At 30.6% G+C, this 25,820-nt stretch overlaps 1 protein-coding gene across 2 annotated transcripts in view; it reads right to left on the reverse strand.

Moving 5' to 3' along the window:
• LOC148629115 (uncharacterized) overlaps positions 1 to 25,820 on the reverse strand; it is a 60,490-nt gene that overhangs the window by 30,156 nt on the left and 4,514 nt on the right. For both annotated transcript variants that reach the window (XM_088544220.1, XM_088544229.1), the window contains exon 2: positions 20,495 to 20,673. In XM_088544220.1, the coding sequence (XP_088400346.1) occupies positions 20,495 to 20,673 (179 nt within the window). The remainder of the gene's footprint in view (positions 1 to 20,494; positions 20,674 to 25,820) is intronic.

Consider the following 25,820-nt stretch of genomic DNA (forward strand, 5'->3'; position numbering starts at 1 on the left):
TCACATTACACACCATGCCTTAGATTTAAGTACATTATATGTTTCTATGTCACATTATATATATTGATTAAAGTAGAAGTATGGTCTCCAAAGTGAAAAAGAATGGATACCACCTTGTAAACTGTCTAATAATGCTTTAATATTGGAGTAAACCAATAGCTTTCAACCACCCAGAGTATATTGAATAATAATCTGTAATCTTAAGTTTATTATCTTTGATGTATGAAAGGAAACTGTCAAAGACTTTATAAGACTTTTAAAACATAACAACTACTAAGAAGAAAAAGGAGAAAATAAAAAAAAACTAGAGCTATGTTTCCTACACAGGCAAATATTTTTCATGTGAAATTCATGTTAATCGAGCTTCACAAATTCCATGTGAACATTTTCTGTGAATTTCACGTGAAAGCTCCATTCGCCCAAATTTCATGTGAACTCTGTCACTTAGTTTATTTGCTCAATTCAGGTGAAAATCATGTGAAATTCGTGTGAAAATCATGTGAAATAATTTTGCCTGTGCAGTGCATTGAATGTGGTTCTTTTCTGCCTGCCATAACCAGTGAACTTACCACAGTGAAAAATTACTCAACATGTTCAATAAAGAATTGAATTTGACCTTATATTAGGTTAGTACATATAATGGTATACGAATGCCTTTAAAAAGAAATGAAATAATCTTTACAAAAATATCAATATATCTATAGAAATATAAGTATGTAGACTTCTATATCATTAAATTTGCAGAACCAATCATTATAAAATATTGCAATATATCCAAACAGTGAAGGATTATATTATACAGAATACAATTGCTGTGTGACATGTGTATATAACTAACAACCATAGGGGTTCAAAATCATTTTCAAGCGTGGAAGGTCCTGGGCTTTTCCAAATTTGAAACCAATGGTCCACTTGGGGAAAACCTTAAGTCCTCAATGAACTGTCAATAAAAAAAGGGTAGAAGTCCAGGACCAAGGCTCTGGAAATGGCTAAAAATGCCGCCTTGACCAGAACCTAGCATGAATGGAACTTAAAAGGTCATAGGTCAGAAATTGAGTGTCCTGGACCTTGGACCACTACTAATTTGAACCCCTGAAAGTAGACCTATAGTCAATCTATTCTACATGTATAGAAACATGTACTAAAAACTCACACTATGGCAAAGACCATAGCAAGAAAGTAATGTCAACCTGACTGGTACCAGAAGACAGTGGATTCAAAATAAGAGAGAGCATCTAATGGTCCTAATAATTAAATAAACAAAAAACCATAATAATTAAATAAACAAAAAACCATAATAATTAAATAAACTAAAAAACATAATAATTAAATAAACAAAAAACCAAACATACAAAGGACAAAAATTACATTTGCAATAGACCATTTTGTTCTAGTACCTTGGCTGACTTAGTCAATACTGCAAGATAAATGCAACACTTTCCAAAAAAAATTTAAAGAGTGCTCAACCAAAATTAATATGAGAAAGTGTTGTATTTACCATGCAGTAGTATCGACTGGACAAGTTCAGAAATGAACATGAAAGGGTCAATAGGGAAGACAGGGAAGGGGTTCAAAGTTCAACTTTCCACAATATAAATACTCATACCCCACTGAAGGGACTCTGAAGATTGAATGAGTGTGGTTTATGTCCATTGACAGGATTTTCAAATATTTCAGTAGAAGATCAAGTCTTCAAACAGTCCACTTGATCCTACTTATCTTCTAACATCCGAGTTCATAGAAACAACAGCCTATACAGAGAAACACCAAACCCACAAAACATATTTTATCCAGTCACTTAGCCAGTCAGTTGTTACTCCTTATATTTTATGATACAGATGTGATGAAATAGTAGTGACTACCAAGAAAAAATAAGGAAGACAGAAACAAAAGCAACAATATTCACATAGCAACTGACAAATTCAAAGAAGAGGAAAAAAATTCACACACAAAAAAAAATAAAATAAAAAAATAACAACAAAAAAACAATCACAAAAAAATAACTATAGAAAAATACTGAATATGCATATCAGGGTTAAGAGTAGGGTCATTAATTAGGATGCCATATAATGAGAAAGTATATTACTGAGAAGAAATAAAGTATTGGTGAATACAATACCACAATAAAGTAAAGGAAGATTAAGTGCCAACAGAAAGTTGTTCCTTTCCATACTATCAAACTTACCTTCTACACTGCAGAGATATGTTAGAAACATTGATAAGACGCAGTCTGACACATTCTTCTGAGGTTGTTGGTCTGCAGTCACCATAAATGTTTCTATATCGAGCTTTCATTCTGAACACATCACTTCTTATGAAAACTTGTCATGTCCAGATCACTTATCCGTTGCAATGTTGTCATTTATTTTCTAATCACTGTGGTATGTGAATATCTGTCTAGCTCCTTACAGGCAAAACAGTGAAGTCATGATAGTGTTTCATATCAAAGTAAGTTACCAAGTATTAGTCTTGTTTTAAATAAGGATTTCTTATGGACACATTCACTTTACAATAATGAATACCAAATCTAGGATAATTATTTTCACCTAAAAGTCCTCTTCAATGAAATCAACATTTGAATTGTACCATTAATATTCATATTCAACCAGTAAAGCACTCCTATTCATATTTCGTTCAATGCATGTCCACATAGTAAACTCCTTTTAAATCTCAGTTCCTATTCAAATACAAATTAATTGAATTTACAAAGCAAAATCTTCCATTAATTTTTTCCCTTTGTTTGCATACAGTTTTATCTTGAAATCCAATCAAATGCACAACCATTACAAGTTAATATCTGGGAGTTGTTAAAAACAAGAAAATTGACAAAATACACAAGTCCATTCCAATTTGAATCCAAAATTTAAACTTCAATTTAATGTAACTTCATGTAATCAATCAATATAATTAGGTAGCTCTTTCAACCCCTGAATTATAAAATCCTGGGCAAAGAACTTTAAAAGTTTCTTAAAACCTATACAAATTTTGAGCTGATTAAAAAATGTGCTGTTTGATTTTAAACTTCCAAGTGTATGTAGCTAACGAGAAGAATCAGTTATATTATAAAAGTGGACTTACAATGGATTGAAGGATTATAGATATTTCTTAATGTCCTGCCTAATCTTCTTAACCAAAACTACTACACAAATATTTGTATAAGTTATTTTTAGTTACTTATCCAGATGAATATACTGTCCAAAAAGCACATGAATCATGTAAAAAATTGTTCCTTATATTCCAATCCAAATATTCCATCCATATTTTAAAGATTGACATTGCCATCATATGTGAAATCTTCCATTGTCATTTCTTGCAAAGAAATAAAGCACTGAAAATGATTAAATGCTATTTTGAAATATATTTTAAACCTAATTGTTTCATAAATGTGCACAATTTTAACCATTCATAATTAAACATCCATTTAACAACAAACAGCAAACAAACAAAAATAAACAAACCAACCCAAAAACTTAAAAAAGACGAACAAAAGACGAGGACAGATCTAAGATAGCAAGAAGAAGTAATGTACTTTGGAGCTAATTTATTTCAACATATATCACATAACAGTTGCATGTAGGCCTCCTGGACTGAACCAAATCATTTAATACAACGGTACAAAATAGATTCACACATTTGGGTAAACACTACAGGATCAATATTTTAAAAAGTTTATCCATGTATTATTAAAATCCAGTGCTTGAAAAATAAGAAAGTTGCCATTTAAAGTCTATCCCACAAGCCATCTGAATATTAGACAAAGGGAGTTAACCTTTTTTCTATATGACTTTCATGAATATACCAGGTTTATTATTTCTAGGTGTTGATACAAAATATAGTATTATAACTTTATTTCACATTTTAAATTAAGCTTATACATGCTTGCCCTAGTGAAAATAAACACTGGAATTCCAGTGGAATTCCATTGGTATACCAGTAGGCAAGTTCACCCAAATTTCTTCAGAATTTCACTGGAATTCCAGTCAAATTTCCACTGTAATTCAGTTGAATTTTCAGTGAAATCCACTGAAATTCACTGTAATTCGGTTGAAATTCCAGTGAAAATTTGGGTGAAAATGCCCAGTGGAATTACCACTGGAATTCACTGTCTGTCGAAATTCCAGTGGAATTCAACTGGAGTTCGGTTGAAATTCAAGTGGAATTCTACTGTAAATCACTGGTCAGTGTCCTATGGAAGAGTCCAGTGAAACCCATTTTACACTCTTCTGAAATTTATTTGAACTGTAAGATCTCCTGTGGGGGTTCTGGTTGAATATTCTAGTAAATTTGCAGTAATTATCGATCATGTTATTGTCAACAACAAATATTAAAAGGATACACGTGAGAACAGGAAAAAGAATTGATCACTAAAATTCTTTCGTTGGAAACTGTTAATTCAGTGTTAAAAAGTTAAGTTTCAGCCTATCTGAAAAAAAATGAAAGTACCCACAAAGAATCATATTCAATAAAATGCATGATGGTCTGCAAGTTTGTTTACTCTGACTGAGGTTCATTTGATTATATATATAATGCTAGTTACAAAAAAATACAATCTTCAATTAGATTAGATTATAAAAAGTATATTTTTTTCTAAAATTTTTCACTGATATAACTTAAGGAAAAGTTTACCTTACAATTAAAATGGAAAGGTTAATCTTTCAAGTTGCTTTTGAAGACTCCAAGCAAGTTTATTGAAGCTATTTACATATGAATTAAATTAATATCTAAACATTTTATTTAAGTGATTTTTTTCTGCAAATATTTATAATTAAAAGAATAAATAAATAAAAACAACTTATCTAAATAGTGTATATGCTTGTCCAACTTCTATCCCTTGATATCAGCCATTAACCCTTCAGAGTGCCAAAATTTGAATTCAGAAAACTCACATAATAAGTCATTCGTCACATAAAATAATTCCTTCTTATTTCTGAAGAGAATTAATTTACTTATTGTTGTACCTTAGTTGATACAATGAAATCATTTCATTTTTGGTGGATGTATTTAAATAAAAGTTCAATAACCAGCAGAAACTTGGTTTTACAATTTTGTTTTTTGTTTTGGTTTTCAATTGTATGTATTAATACTCATTTGTCCAGGTTACTTTGTTTATCAAGATAATTAAGTGACCTCCTGGAGATGCAGAAACAACACATCAATTATTTCTGGTCATTTGACAAGAATAGTTCTATTGATTTTATCAGATAACACAAAGTTGTAAACTTGCTTTGCTATTAAGGAGCATATGGTTTGAATTGACTTTTTATAAGGATCATCTATTTATCTAAAAAAACATTATTGTTTTAATATATCAGAAATAAACACTAATTTAATTTCAAATACATTTAATTATGTAACTTGAATTCTCTGTTAATACCAGGTTTTTGTTTATTTATTGAAATGTGAAAACGAAATATAATTACTTTTAAATATCTTTTGTAGATTATTGAAGACATGAATCTCAAACTTTGATTTATTATTTCAATAAATTAGGAGAGACAATTGTATGAACTCATTCTGAAATATTTCTTTGAAAAAAAACATGGTTTCTCTAAAATTCCTTTGGAATATTTGTATTTCAATGAAATATACTTTTACTCCACTGAAAAACCACTGGAATATTTTTTTTCTACAAATGAATTCCAATGGAATTTCACTGGAAAAGAATCTTTCACTGGAATTCCACTGGAAATTTTTATTTCACTGGAATTCCAGTGGAATTCCACTGTCATTTTCAGTGGGGAATACAATGTCTGGCATAACAGAGGCAATTCAAAGTTCTATATTATTTGTCAAGTCCAGATTGGAATTAGTTTTTATGATTTATCTTCAAAATACACAATATATATTTCTAGTCAATATATATACAAACTGGCATGAACAGCCAAATAAAATCATCAAAACTCTTAAAAAGAATTTTCCCTATACAGTATTTATATTCATAAACACTTAAAAATGCAGTCCACATTATAAGAAGTTGAGTTAAAAACCTTATCCATGAGAAAAATGAATTTTGAAATAACCTGGAACGTAGCTTATTTTCCGTCATCTGATAGTAAAATGTGTTACTTTTGTGTCTGTAAAAATAAATCAAGTTCAGGAATAATGTTTATAAAACTGAAATCAAATACAAACAATATAAAATACTTTTAATGTTATTTTTTGTGGTCTATTATTTCCCTTTGGTATAAAGTGCCATGCCATAATTTAAAAAATAGGGCATTAGAAAACATTAAGTAACACAGTGCTATAAATGGTGAAAAAATGGCCTAACTCAAGAAGAGCCTTTTGGATTATGCTGAAAATTGAACTTGAACTGTTTATTTTTATTTTATAGCATTTATCAACTTAACAAAGTTTTAAAAAAAAATCAATTAGTTATCACCTGGAAACCAATGAAGGGTGTACATTTTGTGTGGTGGAATATTAAAATTAAAAAAATTACAAAATCAATTTTCTAACTCTTGAAGTAATAAATAATATTTGCAAGGAGTAATGTCACATATTTTCTGCACAAAAAAAAACAGTACCAAAAACTGTTCTCTTAAATATGTGTTTTTTAAGTTGTGTCAAAATCTTTATTTTCCAATCCTTTTAATCTTCATCTAAAGGATTCATACTCTAAAAGTAACTTAAAGAAGAATATTAAACATATACAACACCTTGTATGACATACCAGACTTTCAACAATGCAAGTACATCACAGTGTAAAAAGGGAAGTAACTCTAAAAGACCATGAAACCCTTAACACAACAAATCAATGTAATTAAATGCTGTGGTTTTGCATCTCATGAGTTTTAAAAGCAAATTAAAGAGATAATCTAATCTGCATCACTGCACATACTTCAGTTTGTCTGGATAATGTACACTCAACATGCAACATTTCAAGCTTTGTTTCGCATCATTTGTAAGCAATATTCCTGCCAGAAATTCACTTTTATGAATCAAATCTTTTCAAAGTATTTCAGTGAAGTGGTAAATTAAGACCCTCTAAGGTATAATACAAAAAATCAAAAACAAAGTTGTACATTATAAACATTCTACCATTCAAGAAAATTTTTTACCAAAATTTGCAATGTTACGAAATTCAAAAGCAATAAACACTGAGGCTTTATTCCTTGTATTGCACATGGTAGAACTTCTTGGTGATGGATTTGGCTTCCTATTTTGAAAATTTTTATTTTGCATTCTTCTTGTATACTATATCTTGGATTAAAATATCCCTATGTATTTGGTTTTAATGGTGATTATGAGAGATTATTCCTTGAAACAGAATATGAAAATTTACAATACTAAATAAACAATACTAAGTGGTAAATTTGTATACATGAAGTATGAAGTGTCATATGCTGTAACTACTTTATAAACTCTATCTGGTGTCTTTCAATCATCCTAGTTTTACTGAAAAGAACTTAAACTTAGATACGATCAAATGGATGTATTACATACCCATTATAAGCATTGGTAGTGAAAAGTATGTGTTAAAGCAAGATGTATCAACCAAAAGTGTGGTTAAACCTCTTTCAGACAGACAAATTTAGTTTTTATGAGTTCAAAACAAACTGAAACAAATAGAAGCGATTCAAGAAAATTTCTGGTTTTGACTGGTTCCCATTTTCAAGGGTAATTTTAATCAGGTACCAGAGTAAACAACATCAAAATAAATCTATCACCTTATTAAGTAAAAGAAAATCAATCAGTGGTATTATGAATAAAATTGCTTCATAGAAATAATGGAATACAGTTAAAAGACAAACCTTAGGATTACACATTGATTTCTGGAGATGTAACTAACAGAATGCATTAGAAAAAGACAATTGATTTCCGGAGTTACAACTCATTTTGACTGAATCATATTACAATTGTAGTCAAGAATTCTATCACAATTAGACATGATTGATAGTCTAATAAAGAATTGTAGAAAACAGAAACAATCTGAAAGTGAATATGCATGTTTTACAGACTAAATTTAGTTAAAAAAAAAACATATATACAATATTAAATAATAAAGACAAAAACAATGCCAGGAGTACATGTATCATAACAATACCTAAAGAATTCAATGTACATGTATCATAAACTAAACCAATTGTTTTGACTGTAAGTGTACAAAAATGTACAAGTATCATAAACTATACCTATTGAAATCTCTGTAAGCATCCAATATTTTCTGTGCTCTCTTGCTATCAATCCTTACAGATAGAATATTTCTAGCACATTTTTGTTTTATTTTCACTGTTCCAATACCTCTAGTACTGTCCTTAGACACACCACCTTTTCTCTCTCTTTTCAAGATGCTCATATTTTCAAAATCATATAGTAACTTAACAGCAAGGGCTAAGCTATTACTCAAAAATGTTCAATTTTCCTGTCATGTCAATAGATGTAAGCAAAATTAAATTGGGTTTACTTAATTACAATGACACTGCAATATGAGTGATTCAAACCCCCTAAGCTCAGCAAGAAACAGAATTTGTAAATTAAAATGATTAAAATTGATTGGCATATATTTTGTTGAATAAGTAATCATAAATATTTTTAAATATATACAAATTACTAATACAGACCACAATTAAAGTCAACTTCACTGAAAAATTATTCAATATTAGAAAAATCAAAATTACTGAACATAATTAAAAATACAACTTTTTAAATTAAAAAAAAAGATTGAAAAAAAACCATGTTGTCTGTCATGAATTCATGCACAATAACAATGGTCTTAATTTCTTTTGTTATTCATTTTTGATGTTACATCATCATGTAAATGTGTTGACCTGACCATACCACATTCTATGGTCAACCTTTTTAAGTGCCAATGAAACATCAAAAACAAAATATTCAATGCTTATAATTTCATAATATTTCTCTTATTTTATGTATACTTAGAAAATAGGCAATAAGAGTAGTCCACTTATCTGTGGGTGTGGCATATATAAATACCTATCAACTCACAAAACATCACATGTAAAACCAATTTACCAATAAGGTCAGGGTATTTCAGTGGTATGAACGCTAATTGTAATTATTTTCTGATTAAACAAAATCACAAACAACAAAATAGCAGGAAATAAACTGGATAAAAAACTTCTTACGAGGAGTGTAATTTAGAGAAGCAACTATATATCAGATAAGGTATAAATCTTAAAGCTGCATTAGCTGCCAAATTTGTTCAGTTCTGATTCTACTGAATTTTGCTGATTCAATGAAATAAGTTTGTAGTAATGCAATTGAAGCAATAAATGCCGATAATACCTACAGAATATTGTGAAAACAACGTTTTTTTTAATCAGAGAAGATCAATAGCTTTGATCTAATTATTTTTTGGCATTACGTCCAAGGTTTGCAGACAAGCCATTCACCTGGGTTAAAAAATAACAATAATGGATAGACAGGTAAGCATGTGTCTTGTTTTCATATCATTTCATCTAGTAATTGGTTAGTGTTAAGATGAATAATGACCATATTTGTGCCACATTATATCACAATACAAAAATTTCAAAAGGAACCTTGCGTTATAACTTTTTTCTTTTACAGCTTGAGTCAGTCGGTCTTCCTTGCCGTTGAATAACCACTTTCACTTTGCAATCAGATTTGTTATTTAAGATGTACATGCGCAGATTAAGGTCACCAGAAGTCACATGCATACAAATTTAACTTTTCTTGCAAGACAATAAATAAATAGACACCTATTTCATGTATTTAATGCATTTTATTTGTTGATATCAAATGAAATTATACAAGAAAAGTACAATTTAGTAGAAATAATTTAAGGTTAAGGCATATTTCAACAGAAACAAAAATTTACGAAAATGACAGCTAATGCAGCTTTAAAAGGAGCATTACCATACATTCCTGTGATTTTCAAAAATTTTCAATTCTACGTTTCCAAAATTCAAAGTTTACATTTCTAAAATTAATCAAATTACCATTAATTGTGGGTCTTATTTTTGCACCACAGGGGCTTGAATTCATGAATTAAATCCACAAAATTGCCAAAAATATTTGGCAATTTTATGGATCTAGCTCTGGAACTCAAACAACTGTGGAATGGAGATCAATACACAAAACTTGTAAATCCTAATATTATCACCAGGAGTGGAGATGACTCCATTAGGATTGAACAGAGGAACAGTTTATGACTGTAATTCGTTAGTTCTTATTTTAACATACAACTTTTTTACATTTCAGTAAATTTATTAAATTGTCATATTCAAGGTGATTTTAGTGCCGACTCAATTTTAATAACTTTTTATTTTAATAAAATAAATATCTTGCTCAAAAACGTCCTTCAAACACCATATGGAGAGTAATGGGTAAGAGTCATATTTGGCAAGCGGAAGATAGATTGTTTTAGGTTGTCAAACAAACTCCAAGTAATTTTGCCAGGACTGTTCTTGCCATAAGTAAAATACATATATAAATTAGATCAAAGGTCAAGTTTAAATGTTAATTTGTACCAAAACATCTAGCGTTACCATAAAACAATGTAATGTCAAGGATTGGACACATAAGTCATTTTTTTTCTTGATCAGGGGTAAAAAGTAGGAAATTAGCTAGTAGCCCAGACCATATTTGTGTTTAATATTTTCTATATGTTCAACTAAATTGGGAGCCAAGCTCAAAATCTACCGGTAGTAGCCATGGGCTACTGGGCGACTGCTAATTCTTATCCCTGTTGATGACTAAGTTGAAGGTCAAATAAAGTTCAGAATGCTGGGATACACACTTCCAGTCTTTATCACACATGGTAGGTGGTGGTTTATAGAAAGGCAATTGCCTCAAATCATAGAACTGTTTACAAAAAAAACATTGAAGCTTCTTTGTCAAGTGTGGAGCATTGTATAATGGTATGAGTGATATGCCTTCCCTAACAGCTTCTGTACACTATTTACTGGTATGTAAATGTTATCCTATTTCTGTCTGTATGAAGGAGCATTTGTTTATCTGATTTATCAGCATAACTATGTCATTATTCAGTAGAATTATTCATTATCATAACTGTAGCAAATATTTGTCAACTCATTCCTAATCATTAATTATTCACATCATATGGAGTAAGGCAATCAAACTTTCAATTATTCTGAAAGTTCTCTGATCAGCCAATAAAACTACACCAGCAAAAAGATATGGAATAGTCTACTGACTACACTATGCCTTCTATCCATTATCAAGTAAAAATATTTGCACAGTCTAGTGCATATAGGTTTGCTGGTAAAACTTAAAGATTGGTGGAAGTTTGATTCCAGAGATATTAGATGTATAGAACAAATAGAAGGAATAATGCAAGTTAACCATAGAGTGTTCTGAGAATCTTGAAAAAAGAAAGTCGTACACCATTTAAAGTTAAATTAAAAAATCTCCTTTACAAATTCTACCATACTTATATGTGACTTGACTTACCAGCTAGCACTGATGGCTTTCCTATGCTGGTAATAAACTCTGGGTTTACTATTCAATCGAGCACTCAGCAATCTACAGTGTTTAAGTAAATCAGACTGCCGGCCTTTCCCAATGCATAGAATATCTTCATCACACCTTAAAATCCTTGTCACTTCAAGATACTTTGATGTGTCATACATTTCAGATATAAATTTGAGAGTTCTCTATCACATAACTCCTGCACTTCAGTCCACACATAAATATCAAAGATAACTAATATCTTTAAAAATAGACACTGTTTTTTTTTAGGTATTTTAAGAAGATTTTTTACTAGTAGCCCAAAGATAATATTCAATGAATAATTTTGTGTTTTTTTTAAACAAGCAGGTAGCTCAAAATAGATAAATTAAGTGGAAAAAATACTGAGAAGTACAAGCTCTTTGGCATAGAGTTTTTATACCATATGATTAGGGTTCAGGGAATCATAATAAGTTTTGAACCTTTAAATAATTCACAAACAAATATTTCAATTACGATGTCAGATTTAACTAAAACAATAAGGTAATTTAATTTTAAAAGAGATATGGGTGAAAGAGTACATTCTGAATGTTACATTTAAAGTTACTGAGATCTTTAAATTGTAGCTTTTAAAAACAGTAACTCAATTTAGGTGTCATGATACAACTTTGACCCAATGGAGTCATTTGGATTGTTCACAAGATAAAAACTAACAAGAAAATGTTCCAGTAAGATACTGATGCCTAGCTGGACACATTACAGTCATAACTGGCTTTAAATACAATGTTCGTTTCTTTTTTTCTAATAAGTACCATGTGACCCAAGATGAAGAGACACAGACATACATAACAAGTAGAAAGCTTGTCAGTAAGCTTATACAAGAAGACTACCCCAGCTTCAAGTTGATTAAAAAGTAATCAAGGGAACCAAGGTTATAGCAGTAATCAAAAGAATGTAATCCAGGGACAAAGACCAGACATGGAAAACAGACATACACAACAAAGAACATTAAGTAACTAAAATCATACATACAAAGTAACAAAAGCAAACAAGTAACTCGGACTCCATTAAGAACTGGGAGCATGGACCAAGTGCACCAGCAGGGTAAGTGTCCTCTGCTTTTCTAGAAACACTCGCTGAGTTGCTCATAAAAAGTCAAGTCCAGGGTAGACAAACAAGGAAAGGAAAACTATGACCTGCTGAATAAATTAGTTTTCATGGTGCAGATGGATACACCATAATGATCCATGAGTTCATGATGACGACCATAAAACTTCTGTAGTGACGACTTCAATCTTGTAGCAACATAACCCTGTTCCAGAAGCATATTTGTTAGAGTTCTAGTGCAATACAAAAAGTCTGCATAGTTTCGGCAAGCTCTGGCATAATGTATGAGTTGTGATATGAACACTCCACATGCAGGTGCTGAAGGGATGTTGCCACAGATGAACAGAGAGTTGACAATTCTGAATGAAAAGTCATCACCTTTGTGTTTGGTCAATAATTTTCCTTTACCATTGATTTCTAAGTGTAGGTCAAGATATGAGGCTGACTTCAGTGTCTGTAGTATCCTTTATCTCAAGTTCTTTGGGGTAGATGCGATGTATCAAATCCCCGAAATTAGGATTATTAAAGATAATACGTCATCTATATAGTGGAAACTGAGATCAAAGGATCAAACAATATTAAATCAAGTTTAACCCTAAAACTGGATAACCTCCCCTTACAGTGACTTGACATTGATTATTTTCATTAAAAACACCTAACATTTCCATAAAAATATTATCAGAATTAAGATGAGTTACACTAACAAGGTTTAATTTAACATGTAAAACCCCTAAATTGGATTATCTCCTTTTCCAGAGTAATGATGATATTAACCAGAACTGTAGAAATACTAGGAACAAGTAATCTAATCCTACTTTAACCAGCTTAATTCATGTTTTTATCCCTTCTAGGCTTAATACTAAAATCCATTCAGGCAATGACGACTTAGCTGAATTTCTGTTTAGAAGGTCTCATTAACCACTTCCTGGTCAAATGGCCACCCCTCTATGTAGTACCAAAAACACACTGAACCTAGATCTGTGCATTGTAAGTGCATTATTTGCATGTATTCTGGTCAATAGTAGTCAAAATAAGGCTGATAATGTGTACTTTAAAATCATATTTGCAATTTACTGCAAAATTGTATGAATATTGTTTACATGTAATTTGCCTCCATGCTGTCAGCAGAAAAGGTAAAAATGTGGATTTCAGTATTTTTTGTTCAAGTTAATTTTGTGAAGAATTTCTATGATCATCATACCATTAGCATAATGATTTTGAAAGCCTAATTTTCCAAGCATCGTAATGGTATGCAACTTAAAGATGTCATTTGTCCTAGAAATTAACAGTGAAACTTTGAAAATTACATTTTTAACATGTAAAGCAATGGAAATATTAGAAGTGGTAAGGGAGACCAAAACACTTAAGTTGGATTATTGCCCCTTGCATAGATCTAACAATATGATGCATGACCTTCCTCTTAAATTTTCCTGAAGTCTGTCAAGTGGTTAAGGAGGAGACATGCTTGCAAGATGTGTGGACAGAGATATTTTCTATATAACCCCAAAATAAACTTTCTTTGTGGGGGTATAATATAAGTTTATCTAATGTTTTAAGATTGTCTTGGTGGTAACCAACAAAGACAGATCATGGACATCAAGTGTTGCTCATAATCCTTTTAAGAGATCATGATGTAAGAAAATATCCTAACATAACTAGCTATTTAAGTATGATAGCAACTTTTCACACTGAACAGAACCCCATCATGTCTCTGTGTGAACTAGAACAACATATCATTGATTTCAAACATTTAGAAACCACCATAATGAGTAAAGTTCATTCAACCATACCCTTCTGACATAGAAATTACTTTATCATATGTCTTAAAGTCCAAATGAACTATATTTCTATTACAAGCATTTTAATTTCAATTGATTTCAAGGATTCCAATACAATTCATGGTCAGACCAATTCAAAAAAAAAAAAAAAACACCTGAGTCAAGACCACCTATACAATGTAAGATGGTAGTTTTCTTGTTAGGACTAAAGTCTAATATATGAACAAATAAAACCAAATCATTGAAGCAACATTTTAGATGTCCAATATTTACAGAGCATGTCATTATACTGTGTCAACATACATATATCTACTTAAATCCCAAAATCTACTCTCAGTAAATAACAGTACTGCACTTCAATGACCATCTAATGGTGTAATCTCAATGCCAACAATATTTTCTGAAATTTTATTCCTATATCAAACATAAAAAAGTTTAAATAGTATATATGCATTATATTCATTTCTTTCATAAATATTTGTCAACACAAATAAAATATCTAATAATGAAAAGTCATTTTTAAGCAATAAATACAAAATTAGCTTTTTGAGAAGATACAATTTGAAAGGTAATAAATTAAGAATAAATTACAGATAAATTCAAACCAAAAAGGAAATACCAGTACATAAAAAGGTTTTTGTCATGTTTCCAGTGTATATCCTTGGAGTCCAGTAATGCAATTTATACATAGGCTTGATGAAGTTTAAGGGTAGAAAATAATGAGTGTCAAAATGAACCCAAAAGGCTTCAACACAGTAACGGTACCCAGACCAAAATTGAAATTAGGACCAACATCATTTCTCCATTTGTAGTTTTCAGAAATCTTTAATCAGACCAAATGATAACAAAAAACCAGTACATCAGTTATTATATAAATGAAAATTCAAGTTATCAAACTTGATGACACTGAATTATTAACATGTGTGGTAACTCTGTAACATGAAATGCCATGTTTTTAAGTAAAGGTTTAATCCATCATACATATAATCAAGTACTCAATCTCACCATACAAAGGAACACTTTCAATAGATAGTATTGAAAATTCTATGAACAAAAAAATCTTCATTAAAAACTTTGTATTCAATATGCAAATCTGTAATCCTTAGAGAAATTCACTGAGAATGAAGTCCTTTCATAGCAGTACAAGTAAACATGTAAACCATCTAAAATAATGAAACTTTTCTTCATGAAAAACATTGCAGAATATTGATTATGATCAATTAAACAAAAACGTAAGATATAGGAACAAACAATGACTTTTCTAATATAAATGATAGTTTTCCCAAATGAAAGTGTAGCCATTTCCTGTTGAAATGGGTACCTTTAGAATGTTATCTGCTTAATATAGCAAAGAACAAAGACTTCAAGGGAAAATATACTTTACATGTGTATCAAATCAATTTTTTGTATCTTAATAATTTGGTCAACACTACATAAGTAAGTAAGGGATGTAACTTTATTTCTAATAAGACATGTTTCTAAAGTCTTTAGACCACAACTGTAGTATGATGGTAATAAACATGTGACCCATGTCATAGACCTACAAAAGTCTTAATTTCGACAACATTGGTAGATTTTATCCATTTTTACTAAAGTCAAAGAACAATTTTGATCCACAATAGTCGCCATTTCATACAACAACACGGTGAAATAAATGGCCAGCCATGCCAAAACAATGACCAAATGAAGTCATCATGAGTTACTTCTTAAATTTAGACCCACAGTTAAGACAAACATAATACATGTACTGTAAACTGGGAAATTCATGTGCCATTTATTTCACACTTAATGTGATTAGTCTACTTTCAGGCAGATTTATATTCACAGTCATTCCTCATTTGGTAATATTAATTTCTACAAGGAAAATATTTACAACAGTTTAATTTTTGCATAGCAGGTCTAACAATTTAGGAAATTATAATTGTAGTGAAAATTACACAATTTACAGGATGGGTTGTTACTGAATCAGAATAATAGTGTATTTAAAACTTAACAGGAAAGCCTTATACAAAGTTTCAGAAAAAAAAACAAAAACAAAAACAACTGCATGTAAAGTAAAAAAGAATGTTTGTTTAAATCTATAGTAAAAGTTTTATAAGAGTAACTACAAACACATGGCACTAACATCACTCATCTGGACAAATAAGAACATTACAAAATGGCATCATGAGGTAGGAAATATGATCTAAATTCCTTAAACATGACATGTTCTCAAATTGTCTGTGGTCAAAACATGCCCCTGTTTTAATGCATTGGTGGTCAAAACATAACCTGCTCTAATGTATCGGTGGTCAAAACATGCCCTGTTCTAATGTTTCAGGGGTTTAAATATGCCCTGTTTTAATGTATCAGTGGTCAAAATATACCCTGTTCAGGTGTATCAGAGAAGCTTGATCCTTTACATATGTAGTGCTGATAAATTCATGTTTTAAAGGACAAAATTGGTTGATGTTACACAAACCACAAAAATAACAATGAATTTAGTCAACAGACCAAGAAATGATAGATTATTCCTTCAGATATGATCCAGGATTATCTCAATGGATCATTTACAAAGGTCAACGCTTTAAAGGTTTAGATCAAGATAAAAGTAGAGGACAGGTCTGGCAGGTGGCAGTACAGGTCACATTATATCTAATTCCATAAAAATAGGAATTAATGAATTGATCTAATACGTACAATTATGATTTTAGATCTCACTGACAAACCAGTTGTAAAAGGAGTAAGCCAAGAAAAAAACTATTTGAAAGTGATTGATAAAATGATTGAATTCTAGAGAACAAATGAGATCAAATGGTTGCCTTTTAATACAAAGATCACCCCTAGCAACTATAAGACTGATTAAGTTCATTGTAGATAACATTAAGATGAGTAGAAGAAATAATGGTGATTTCTTTAATGACATTTGATCTGTGAATGAAAGAATTCCTTAAAGAAAGAATGCAGTTCATTGTCTGATGAATGGAGCCTTAAAGAAATCCTAATCATTTCAATCCAAATTCATTTTTGTCGATGTGGAAAGTAAATGATAAAAGTTTGAAAGTGAAAAGAAGAGAGAAAAGAGAAAAGAAAAGATGTACTCACGATGAGGGCTGAAGGTTTGACTGGTATGGTGGGACCCAGTAATCTGCGTATAATCCCAAACGTGCAGTCTCTCGAAATCTTGAGCGAATCTCCACCATTTTACGTCTGAACTTTGCAACATAGTCAGGAAATGACATGTTCACTTTCAAGACATGGCCACGTTTTATCTCTACTCTGAACACCCAGTTTGTTTCCGTGAATGGATTCGGAAGTCTGTACACAGACTGAGGAAAATATCAAGTCACATCAATAGTGTAGAAGCAGTAATTTTTTTTAAAAAATTGTCAATTGACAACACTGAAGTTTCCCAGAATTCCAAACAGCATCAACTGTATCAATGTTTTATCACAAAAAAAGTTACATTTAAACATAATTTGAAACATTTAATGTCAATGTCTTTCTGGGTTTATAGGTAGTGACATAAATTATTTCACCTTTAAAGTTGTAGAGAACACATAAAATACATTAGATTAACAATTCTCATATGGTAATGAGACTTTTCCAATCAGATGCTTTTTCGATTTGTACAAGAAGTCATCATTGTAGCGGAAAATATGAATTATGATTTATAGATGAAATGAACTTGTATTCCAATATCCTTTGAATGAAATGCAATTGTTTAAAGTACAATATTGCAACAGAACACAGCACTTGATCAATATATTGCAATGTTATCATGCCTCCTGAAATTTCAACTTAAGTTTCTGTCCATTTACCTTAAAAACATTGGTTAAGTCCAAGATAAAATCTTTTGAAATGAATAAGTCCTTAAAATCTAACTCTGTTTAACAGCAAATTATGAAATTGTTGCCATATTTAGAAAACAATTCATATGAAGCTAAACATAAATTTGACACAATGGTTCAGACCTTTAACTCTTCATTGCTCCTAAAGCCTAATAACAGCCCATTAACAAATTACTTGTAAAAATATCTATTCACTATACATATACACAACATAGAACACAACAGTAAATATTTGATCATATTCTACTATCCTATTCCATTTAATATAACTCCTCAGGATAACATTTCAATAATCACTTAATTTGGTTTTCAAATGTCTTTTCACAAACCTTAAGTTTCATAGAAGGAAATAATGAAAACCTAATCGTTATGTAAGGTTATAGCCTGATCCTTCACTTCATGAACGTCAATTGTGTAAATGACAATGATATTTGATTATGTAAATAAAGCTTCATGGAAAGATATCCGAGATTGACAAGCAAAATAAATCTCCACTGCATTTATATGACGGATTGACATATGCTGATTTAGTACAAGGGAAATCCTAGTCCCCAAAGCCTTTCCGAAAGCTGAACCGCCAGGTTAACTTGTTAACAAAATATATTCTATTCAATCTATGACACAGCAAATAGTGAAAAAAGTTTTATCGAAAAATTACCATTGTTATAGTGCACCAGATTCCATTTAATTTCCAATCTCAAGGTATATTACATCTAAACACTGAAGCAATCTCTGCTCAGGGCAGTAATCACAGATTTAAATCTTCAATACCTGATAACGATTGTATGAAGTCCTTCATAGTCAGAAAACAAAGTTTGTGTCATTCTAACAAACCAAGTTGATGTCAACTAAAAGTCTATGTCGACAAAGTAGTAAAATCTTTCATTTGTCAGCACTACTTGATACAATTGAAAGTTACAGACTCAAAAAACCAAATAAATCCATTGACATTTAACTTATAATATCATTATCCCATCACAATATATATTGAAAAGTAAATCTTTTCATAACTCTTCCAGCTCATGTTGCCTTTATTAAATTTTTTTGATAACTTTTATTTTCTGGCATAATAAAAGATAACTTTGTGATAACCCTTCTTTTTTGTATATAAATTTCACACGAAACCAACTCCATGTGAGGGATCTAATCGGCTCAGAATCATTATGTTAGTAGGTATCACCCAGATTTAATGGGACTCAATAGCCCTACAATCCTGGCTGATTGATTCAATACTACATTATTTATTTTCACTCAAGTCTAACCCCATTATGGCCATATTTCAAACAAACTTAATGTCTTTTAATTACATTTAAAATGAATTTGTTATTATCTCTTCAGCTTGTCTCCCTGATAGCCACTGTTTGGTTCATGAATTTACCATCAGTGACCAAGCATTTAATTGTGATGTAAATTGTTATATCTGTAAGTTTGTAGAATTTGATAGATATGAAATACTTGAGGTCTTCAAAATCTTAATACACAGTATTGTGATGAAGTACCAAATATCAATTTTCATCAAATAAAATCCAGTTTTGTTTCAATATTTGCTTTTCTTGCTTTTAAATCTGATATTTGATTTGGGATCAGATCTGTTGTAAAATTTAATTAAATACCTATATAATGCAGAATTAAATCTAGGCAGGGGTTTATTAGTATTAAGAGACAACATTCTGACCTCCATTCACATTTTAAAAAATCTTATCCTTCTTATAATATATCCAACAATAGCTCCACTACATTTGCGTAAATTTTTTATGAGGACTTAGGTTAAAAATACAATCATTTACTTTCTTTTATAAATGGAATATAAAAACAGATATTAATACAAATTATTCTTTTGAATAAAAGTCCATTTTTCTGTAGACAATTACAGTAGCAATATACTTAAAACACATTTCAAATTTCTGAAAAATCACTACTACCCACATTTTCCTCTACAGAGAACCACTACAAGCAAAATCATTCCAATTTGTCTAGCCTCTTCATATTTATGCATCAGATGTATTATATCAATGAAAAATATTCAAATTCATAACAGTAAACATGGCTGAAAAAATATTTACCATTCCTGCTGCTGATGGCATTGCTGCAGGATGATCTGTGCAATGGGAATAACTCTCAAGTTGTTGCTACAGACAACGTCAACAATGGGAAGAAAGATAACTCTAATTTCCAGTATTTCAAGGGGGATAACTTCCCATCAATAAATTGGTTATTCTAACCTAAACTGTTGTTTTTACTTCTAATGTAGTCAAAAGAAAGGTAACTCTAATTCAATGATGTTTAGGTTTATTATGAAAATTGTGCTAAAATTACAAAAATAAATAATTTAAATAAATTTAAACAAAGGATACATTAATTGTCTTCATCTACTTCTTGACCTACCTGTTTGGCTGAAGACGTATTGGTAACGTCTGTCGCCTGTGGTTCTGCATAAGTTTAAATCTAATCATTCTGTGTGAGTACATCTGTATAGGAGTAAGACTCCCTGTATTTCTGAGTAAATTAAGCTGTTGGTTAATCTGCATCTGTGACAATAATCTAGGAGTGAGTCCTCCGTCATGCTGAAGAAAATAAAAGCACTTTTTTTCATATAAATGATTAACAAATTTTGATTTTTGTCTTTTTCTTATTCTACTAATTGTTTTGTTTTATGTTTTTTTTTTCTTTTTTGTTTTACATGCATTTTTATTTTTTTTTTCCCAATGCATTGTATTGAATTTGTATTGAAACATGGACATACCTTAGTATAAGTTGTTTAATGCACCCAATACAGTATACACAAAAATAACTAAAAGATATAAGTTATGATTTTAATGCTGAAGTCACTATGACGTCAACATAATATCAGATGACGTCAGGGAGACAATTGTGATGTCACAAATTGTTCTTTTGTATCTGATTTCTACACTGACCTCTACTTGATCTTAAATGAATTTTAGGTTATAACCTCACTGCATTTAATATCAATTTTTCTACGAAAGTGGTATATATTCATACCAGCAGTTTTTGATTGTAGGGAAATCATTGGGGCAAACTTTAGTTTTGAGAAATGCTTCCATTGATAAGCCTGTATAGCACATGGGGAAGCAAGATAAATGAATATCAACACAGAAAATATTATACATTGTCTTTATCCTGCGCTGAACGAAGCTACTTCACCAGATGCTCAATTTTAAGTTGAAGAAGGTCTGTCAGCATTTTTCCAGCTCAGTATATATATTACTGTGCTTTGGAGCCTTTCCAGCACTATCATTTAAGCACTGTTCTACCTACACTTATTGACTTAAAAATGAACTAAGGACACTGTTCTAAAATTAAAGGAAAAAAAACAATAGACCTGTGCTTTCACAGAAAGAACCGTGCTATTTAAAATATACTTTTTAAGACTTTTATTTGTTTAATCTTATACAGACCGAGAGGAAATTATATGGACCTCCTCACTTTCAAACTCAAAGCATGGCACAGTTGTGTATGTTTCTCTTTCTTCCACATGAATGGTCCAGAGTAAACTATATTCAAGAAGTATAATATAGCAAACAGTTCATAAATCTTCAAGTCAACTTGCAATATATTGATGGGTTAGCCGTCCCAAAAAATTCAACAGACCTCAGCCAAGCTATGATCCATAAAATATTTTGGGGGAAGACTAATCAATTCATATATTGATCCATTTGTTAGTTAATGGGAAGAACATCATGTACATCACTGTGTCTGAGGCTGTCAAAAAAATTACTTTCTTTCTTTGTTTCACTTTAAAAAAAAAAATACAGGAACTTTTTAAATGTAAGCTGGGTTTTTTACAGAGTAAATCGCCACAAAGACCATTATGTGTGAAATCTTATACAAATACGAAATGTATTTCTAAATGAAATTGTACCCTTTTACTGAGAATAAGAGAAAACTTTCTTAAAGTGTACAAATATCATTTGTACAAAAAAATGTTGATTTATTCAATTTTCCTTTAAAACAAGCAATGAATCCTTATTTCAGGAGGTTTAATAACAATTTACAAACTTTATTTTCAAACAGATGAAAATTTTTCACACAACTTCTTTACACAATTATGCTGTTATCAACATATGTACCATAAAATGACTGCAAAGAACATTGCAAAATTTTACATAACAGGAAAGTTTTACTTACATGTTTGTTGTGTAATTATGTCCATCTAAATGATTTTAAGAGGCAAATACCAATGTATTTTTTAAAAAAAAGCTCAAATCAATAGCTGCTGTACAGAGAATACTTGTGTAAAATCCTTATATTTACACTACTAATATCATACTAGATATATGATATTGATTCTCAATTCTAATAAACAACTAATTTATTTGAACATTTGAGTTTTGTGTCGCAATATTAAGATCTTCTATACTAAAATCAATTCCAATAGAGAAATTCAAGATATATGACCTTTCATGTGAAAAGACTAGCAGCAATAATCCATTCTAATAATTAAACCTCTGTGTGGAAATACTGTAATACCCGGTACCAGTTCTTCTCCAGAAAATTTCAAATTTATTCACAGTATTAGAATTGTACATTCAGATAAACAAATAAATCATCACACATATATTCCAAGGAACCTAAATAGAAGCAAGTGAAATAGACACATGATATTACTATAAAGAATAATCCTCATTTAAGTAAATAAGTTTAAATGTTCCTTTGACAAGTTAGGCTGTCTTATTGCCTCTTGGATGGCTACTTCATAAATCCTAAACAAATATACCCATATATAACATGAAAAGTCCTTCAGTTTTGGTGTGAGAGGTATATGTGGTGACAATTATCCCCCGTAGCCTGACAACAACTTATTACACACAGTCCATTTAACAAAACTTCATATCTTTAATATCAAATATAATTTGTTTTTGTGTTAAGACCTCAATTAAATAGGTCAAAAAGGATTTTTAAATAATTAGCACTCCTTTGTGTACCCCACAAATCATATCAATTTAGTTAATCAGTTAATTATCTTTAAACAGCATTAAGGGAATGGATCTTAATTTCAATAATCTATTTCAGTAATCTGGTACAACATTCATTGTATTTACATTTCTTTTTTTAATTTCTTAAACCCAAATTTTTTCTTGCAATAAAAGTTATGTAATAGTTTTAATGACTCACTTAAGCATTATACTCATAAGGGATTTAGGCCTTTCCTTAAACTTTACATGGTATTTCCTTAGATGGCACTGCAGAATGTAATATTGCATATATCTTTAATCAAAAACAAGTACCATCTTAAAAAAACAGAAAAAGCCAACGGAATATTTTTTCTTTCTTTTACTTATATTATACACATGGCATGCAAATTTTCGATACAGTTATTTCGAGCACCACTGATCTAACAGTATTTAGAAATAGTAATCTGAAAACCGAAAAAAATAGCCAACACAGTAAATTTTTCTTTCTTTTACTTATTATTTTCTACATTTCATTCAGGAAATAATACATGGCATGCAATTTTTGAGACACTTTTTTTTTAATGCCACAATGTTATCAGTATTTGGCCAATCAGGAAACAGAATTGTGATCAGGTGACTTGCATTTCCTCAAAAAAGGGTCTTTAAGGTCAAAAGGTAAAAAGTGGTAAAAAGTGAAATTATACAGAGACTGCATGGGAAAAAATATTGGCCCCAACAAATTTCAATTAACTGTGCAATTTATTGACAAGATGGTTTATATTTGTGATGTCTAATTTTGTACTGTGAACGAGTCATTAGCTGTTACTCAAACTGTGCCAATTTTTGTTAAATTTGAATAGAACCTGCTAAATAATTACAATGCATTGCCAGGCAATGTTCAGCAGCCAACCACGCAGCAACCATACATTCCCCAAATAACAACCTATTTTTTCTCAAAGAAAATCTGCTTAACACTCAGAACTGAATTTTTATTTTTGGCGTGTCCGAGCAGCCAAATTATTTTCACATAACGTATCGCCCTAGGCGGAATTAATTTCTGAACATGTGCTTGAAAAAATGGTGACTCTTGCAATACTTGAGATTACAACACCATTCAACATTGTAGAGTTGTGAAATTTGATATTAAACTTCCAATCCTATTCTTAATTCAAAGCATGCTGGAAAATATAACATTGGATTTAACATGGATTGCTCCCCTTTAATTACTTCTTAATAAGTCAAAAAAAAATTGAGTAAAAATGATATTTGCCCGTTAAAAATATTAATGCAAAACATATCTAATTATCTTAAGCCACGTGTTTCAAAATAAATCTAATTGCCAGATTAACGGCAGTACATGTGAAATGAAAAACCTTGTCGACACCATTTGTAAATGTATCACACAGTCCTATATAAATAACTGAATTTCTTTAAAATAATGTTAAATGTGCCTAAAATAGTGCAGGAGATGGAAGTAATCCAACTAATGCACATAAGAAATAAGAATGAACTCAAAGATAATCCTATTAAATAATTATGTGCCAAGATTGAAGTTAAATTCAAATAATATGTACACAAGGCAATTACTACAAGTACATGTATTTCTATTCAAACACAAAATGTTTTATACTTTTGATTTCATCCATTCTTTGAAATACAAATCACACAACTTAGAAATTACTTACAAAATTTCACCTGAACATGACAAGTTAATTGAAGTGATCGTCTCTGTTTTGGTAGGGAATACTGTGTGATGCACATAAATATATTCAATTTGGTTAATAACCACAAATTATATAGTTGCAACTATAACATTCAGCCTTTTTTGGCTTCAATATACGATTCAGTTCTGGTCTAGGTATCAGTAATAGATATTGCTTAGCTTTAACCGTTTTTCTTTGTTTTTCTGAACTCCTTTTTTTTCAAATCTTAATCACTATCAAAGCAAAAAGTATGATTTTGATATCAGATGAACTTCGATTAAAAGGTCAATGATTTTACAATACAGTTTATAGAGTCACCAACTGTGATTAAAGTCTCAGTCAGATTTTGCATCATAGCAAGGTGCATATCAAAGTCTCAGTCAGATTCTGCATCATAGCAAGGTGCATATCAAAGTCTCAGTCAGATTCTGCATCATAGCAAGATGCATATCAATGTCTCAGTCAGATTCTGCATCATAGCAAGTTCCATAGCTAAGTTTTGATACCAGAACCAACAATAAAATTGAAGTTGCTGGTTGTTTTTTTTTAGCATTAAACAAACAAGTTAAAATATTTTTTTAGTTCTTCTGACATGAAAACTTTTTTGCTCTAGGAAACATCAATTTCTGAAGAATTAAAACTGTAAAAATCTTAAAACATTTCAACAAATGAGTCAAAAATCATTTCTATGTGGAACTTATATATTGACTAAATTGATTGATGGATATGATCTAACATCATATGGCAGATATTTTATGCATTTCAGGACAAGAAAGTTTGACCATTCAAACAGACCCTGCCTTGTACTAGCCCACATGCTGAGCCCAATCTTTAATGTGCTAGCTCACAGAAACAACATGCAACCCCACTTGAACCCATCATTCCGACTTTAATACGACTGAGCCAACCAGAGTTGATTACTCATAAATACCAATTTTAAAGTCTGGGTGTGACTCAGCCATGAAAGAACCAACAACCTCCCATACAACACAGAGGCTACTGACAGAAATATTGTCTTGAAGGAATTTTTAAACAATGGTACCGGTAATATGTTCACAAAAGAATTTTGATCCTTAGAGGTTTGCCTTGAGGGAG

This window comes from Perna viridis, chromosome 1 (assembly GCF_037379345.1).
Source record: "Perna viridis isolate PV_CMFRI_1.1 ecotype Kerala chromosome 1, ASM3737934v1, whole genome shotgun sequence".
Lineage (NCBI taxonomy): Eukaryota > Metazoa > Mollusca > Bivalvia > Mytilida > Mytilidae > Perna > Perna viridis.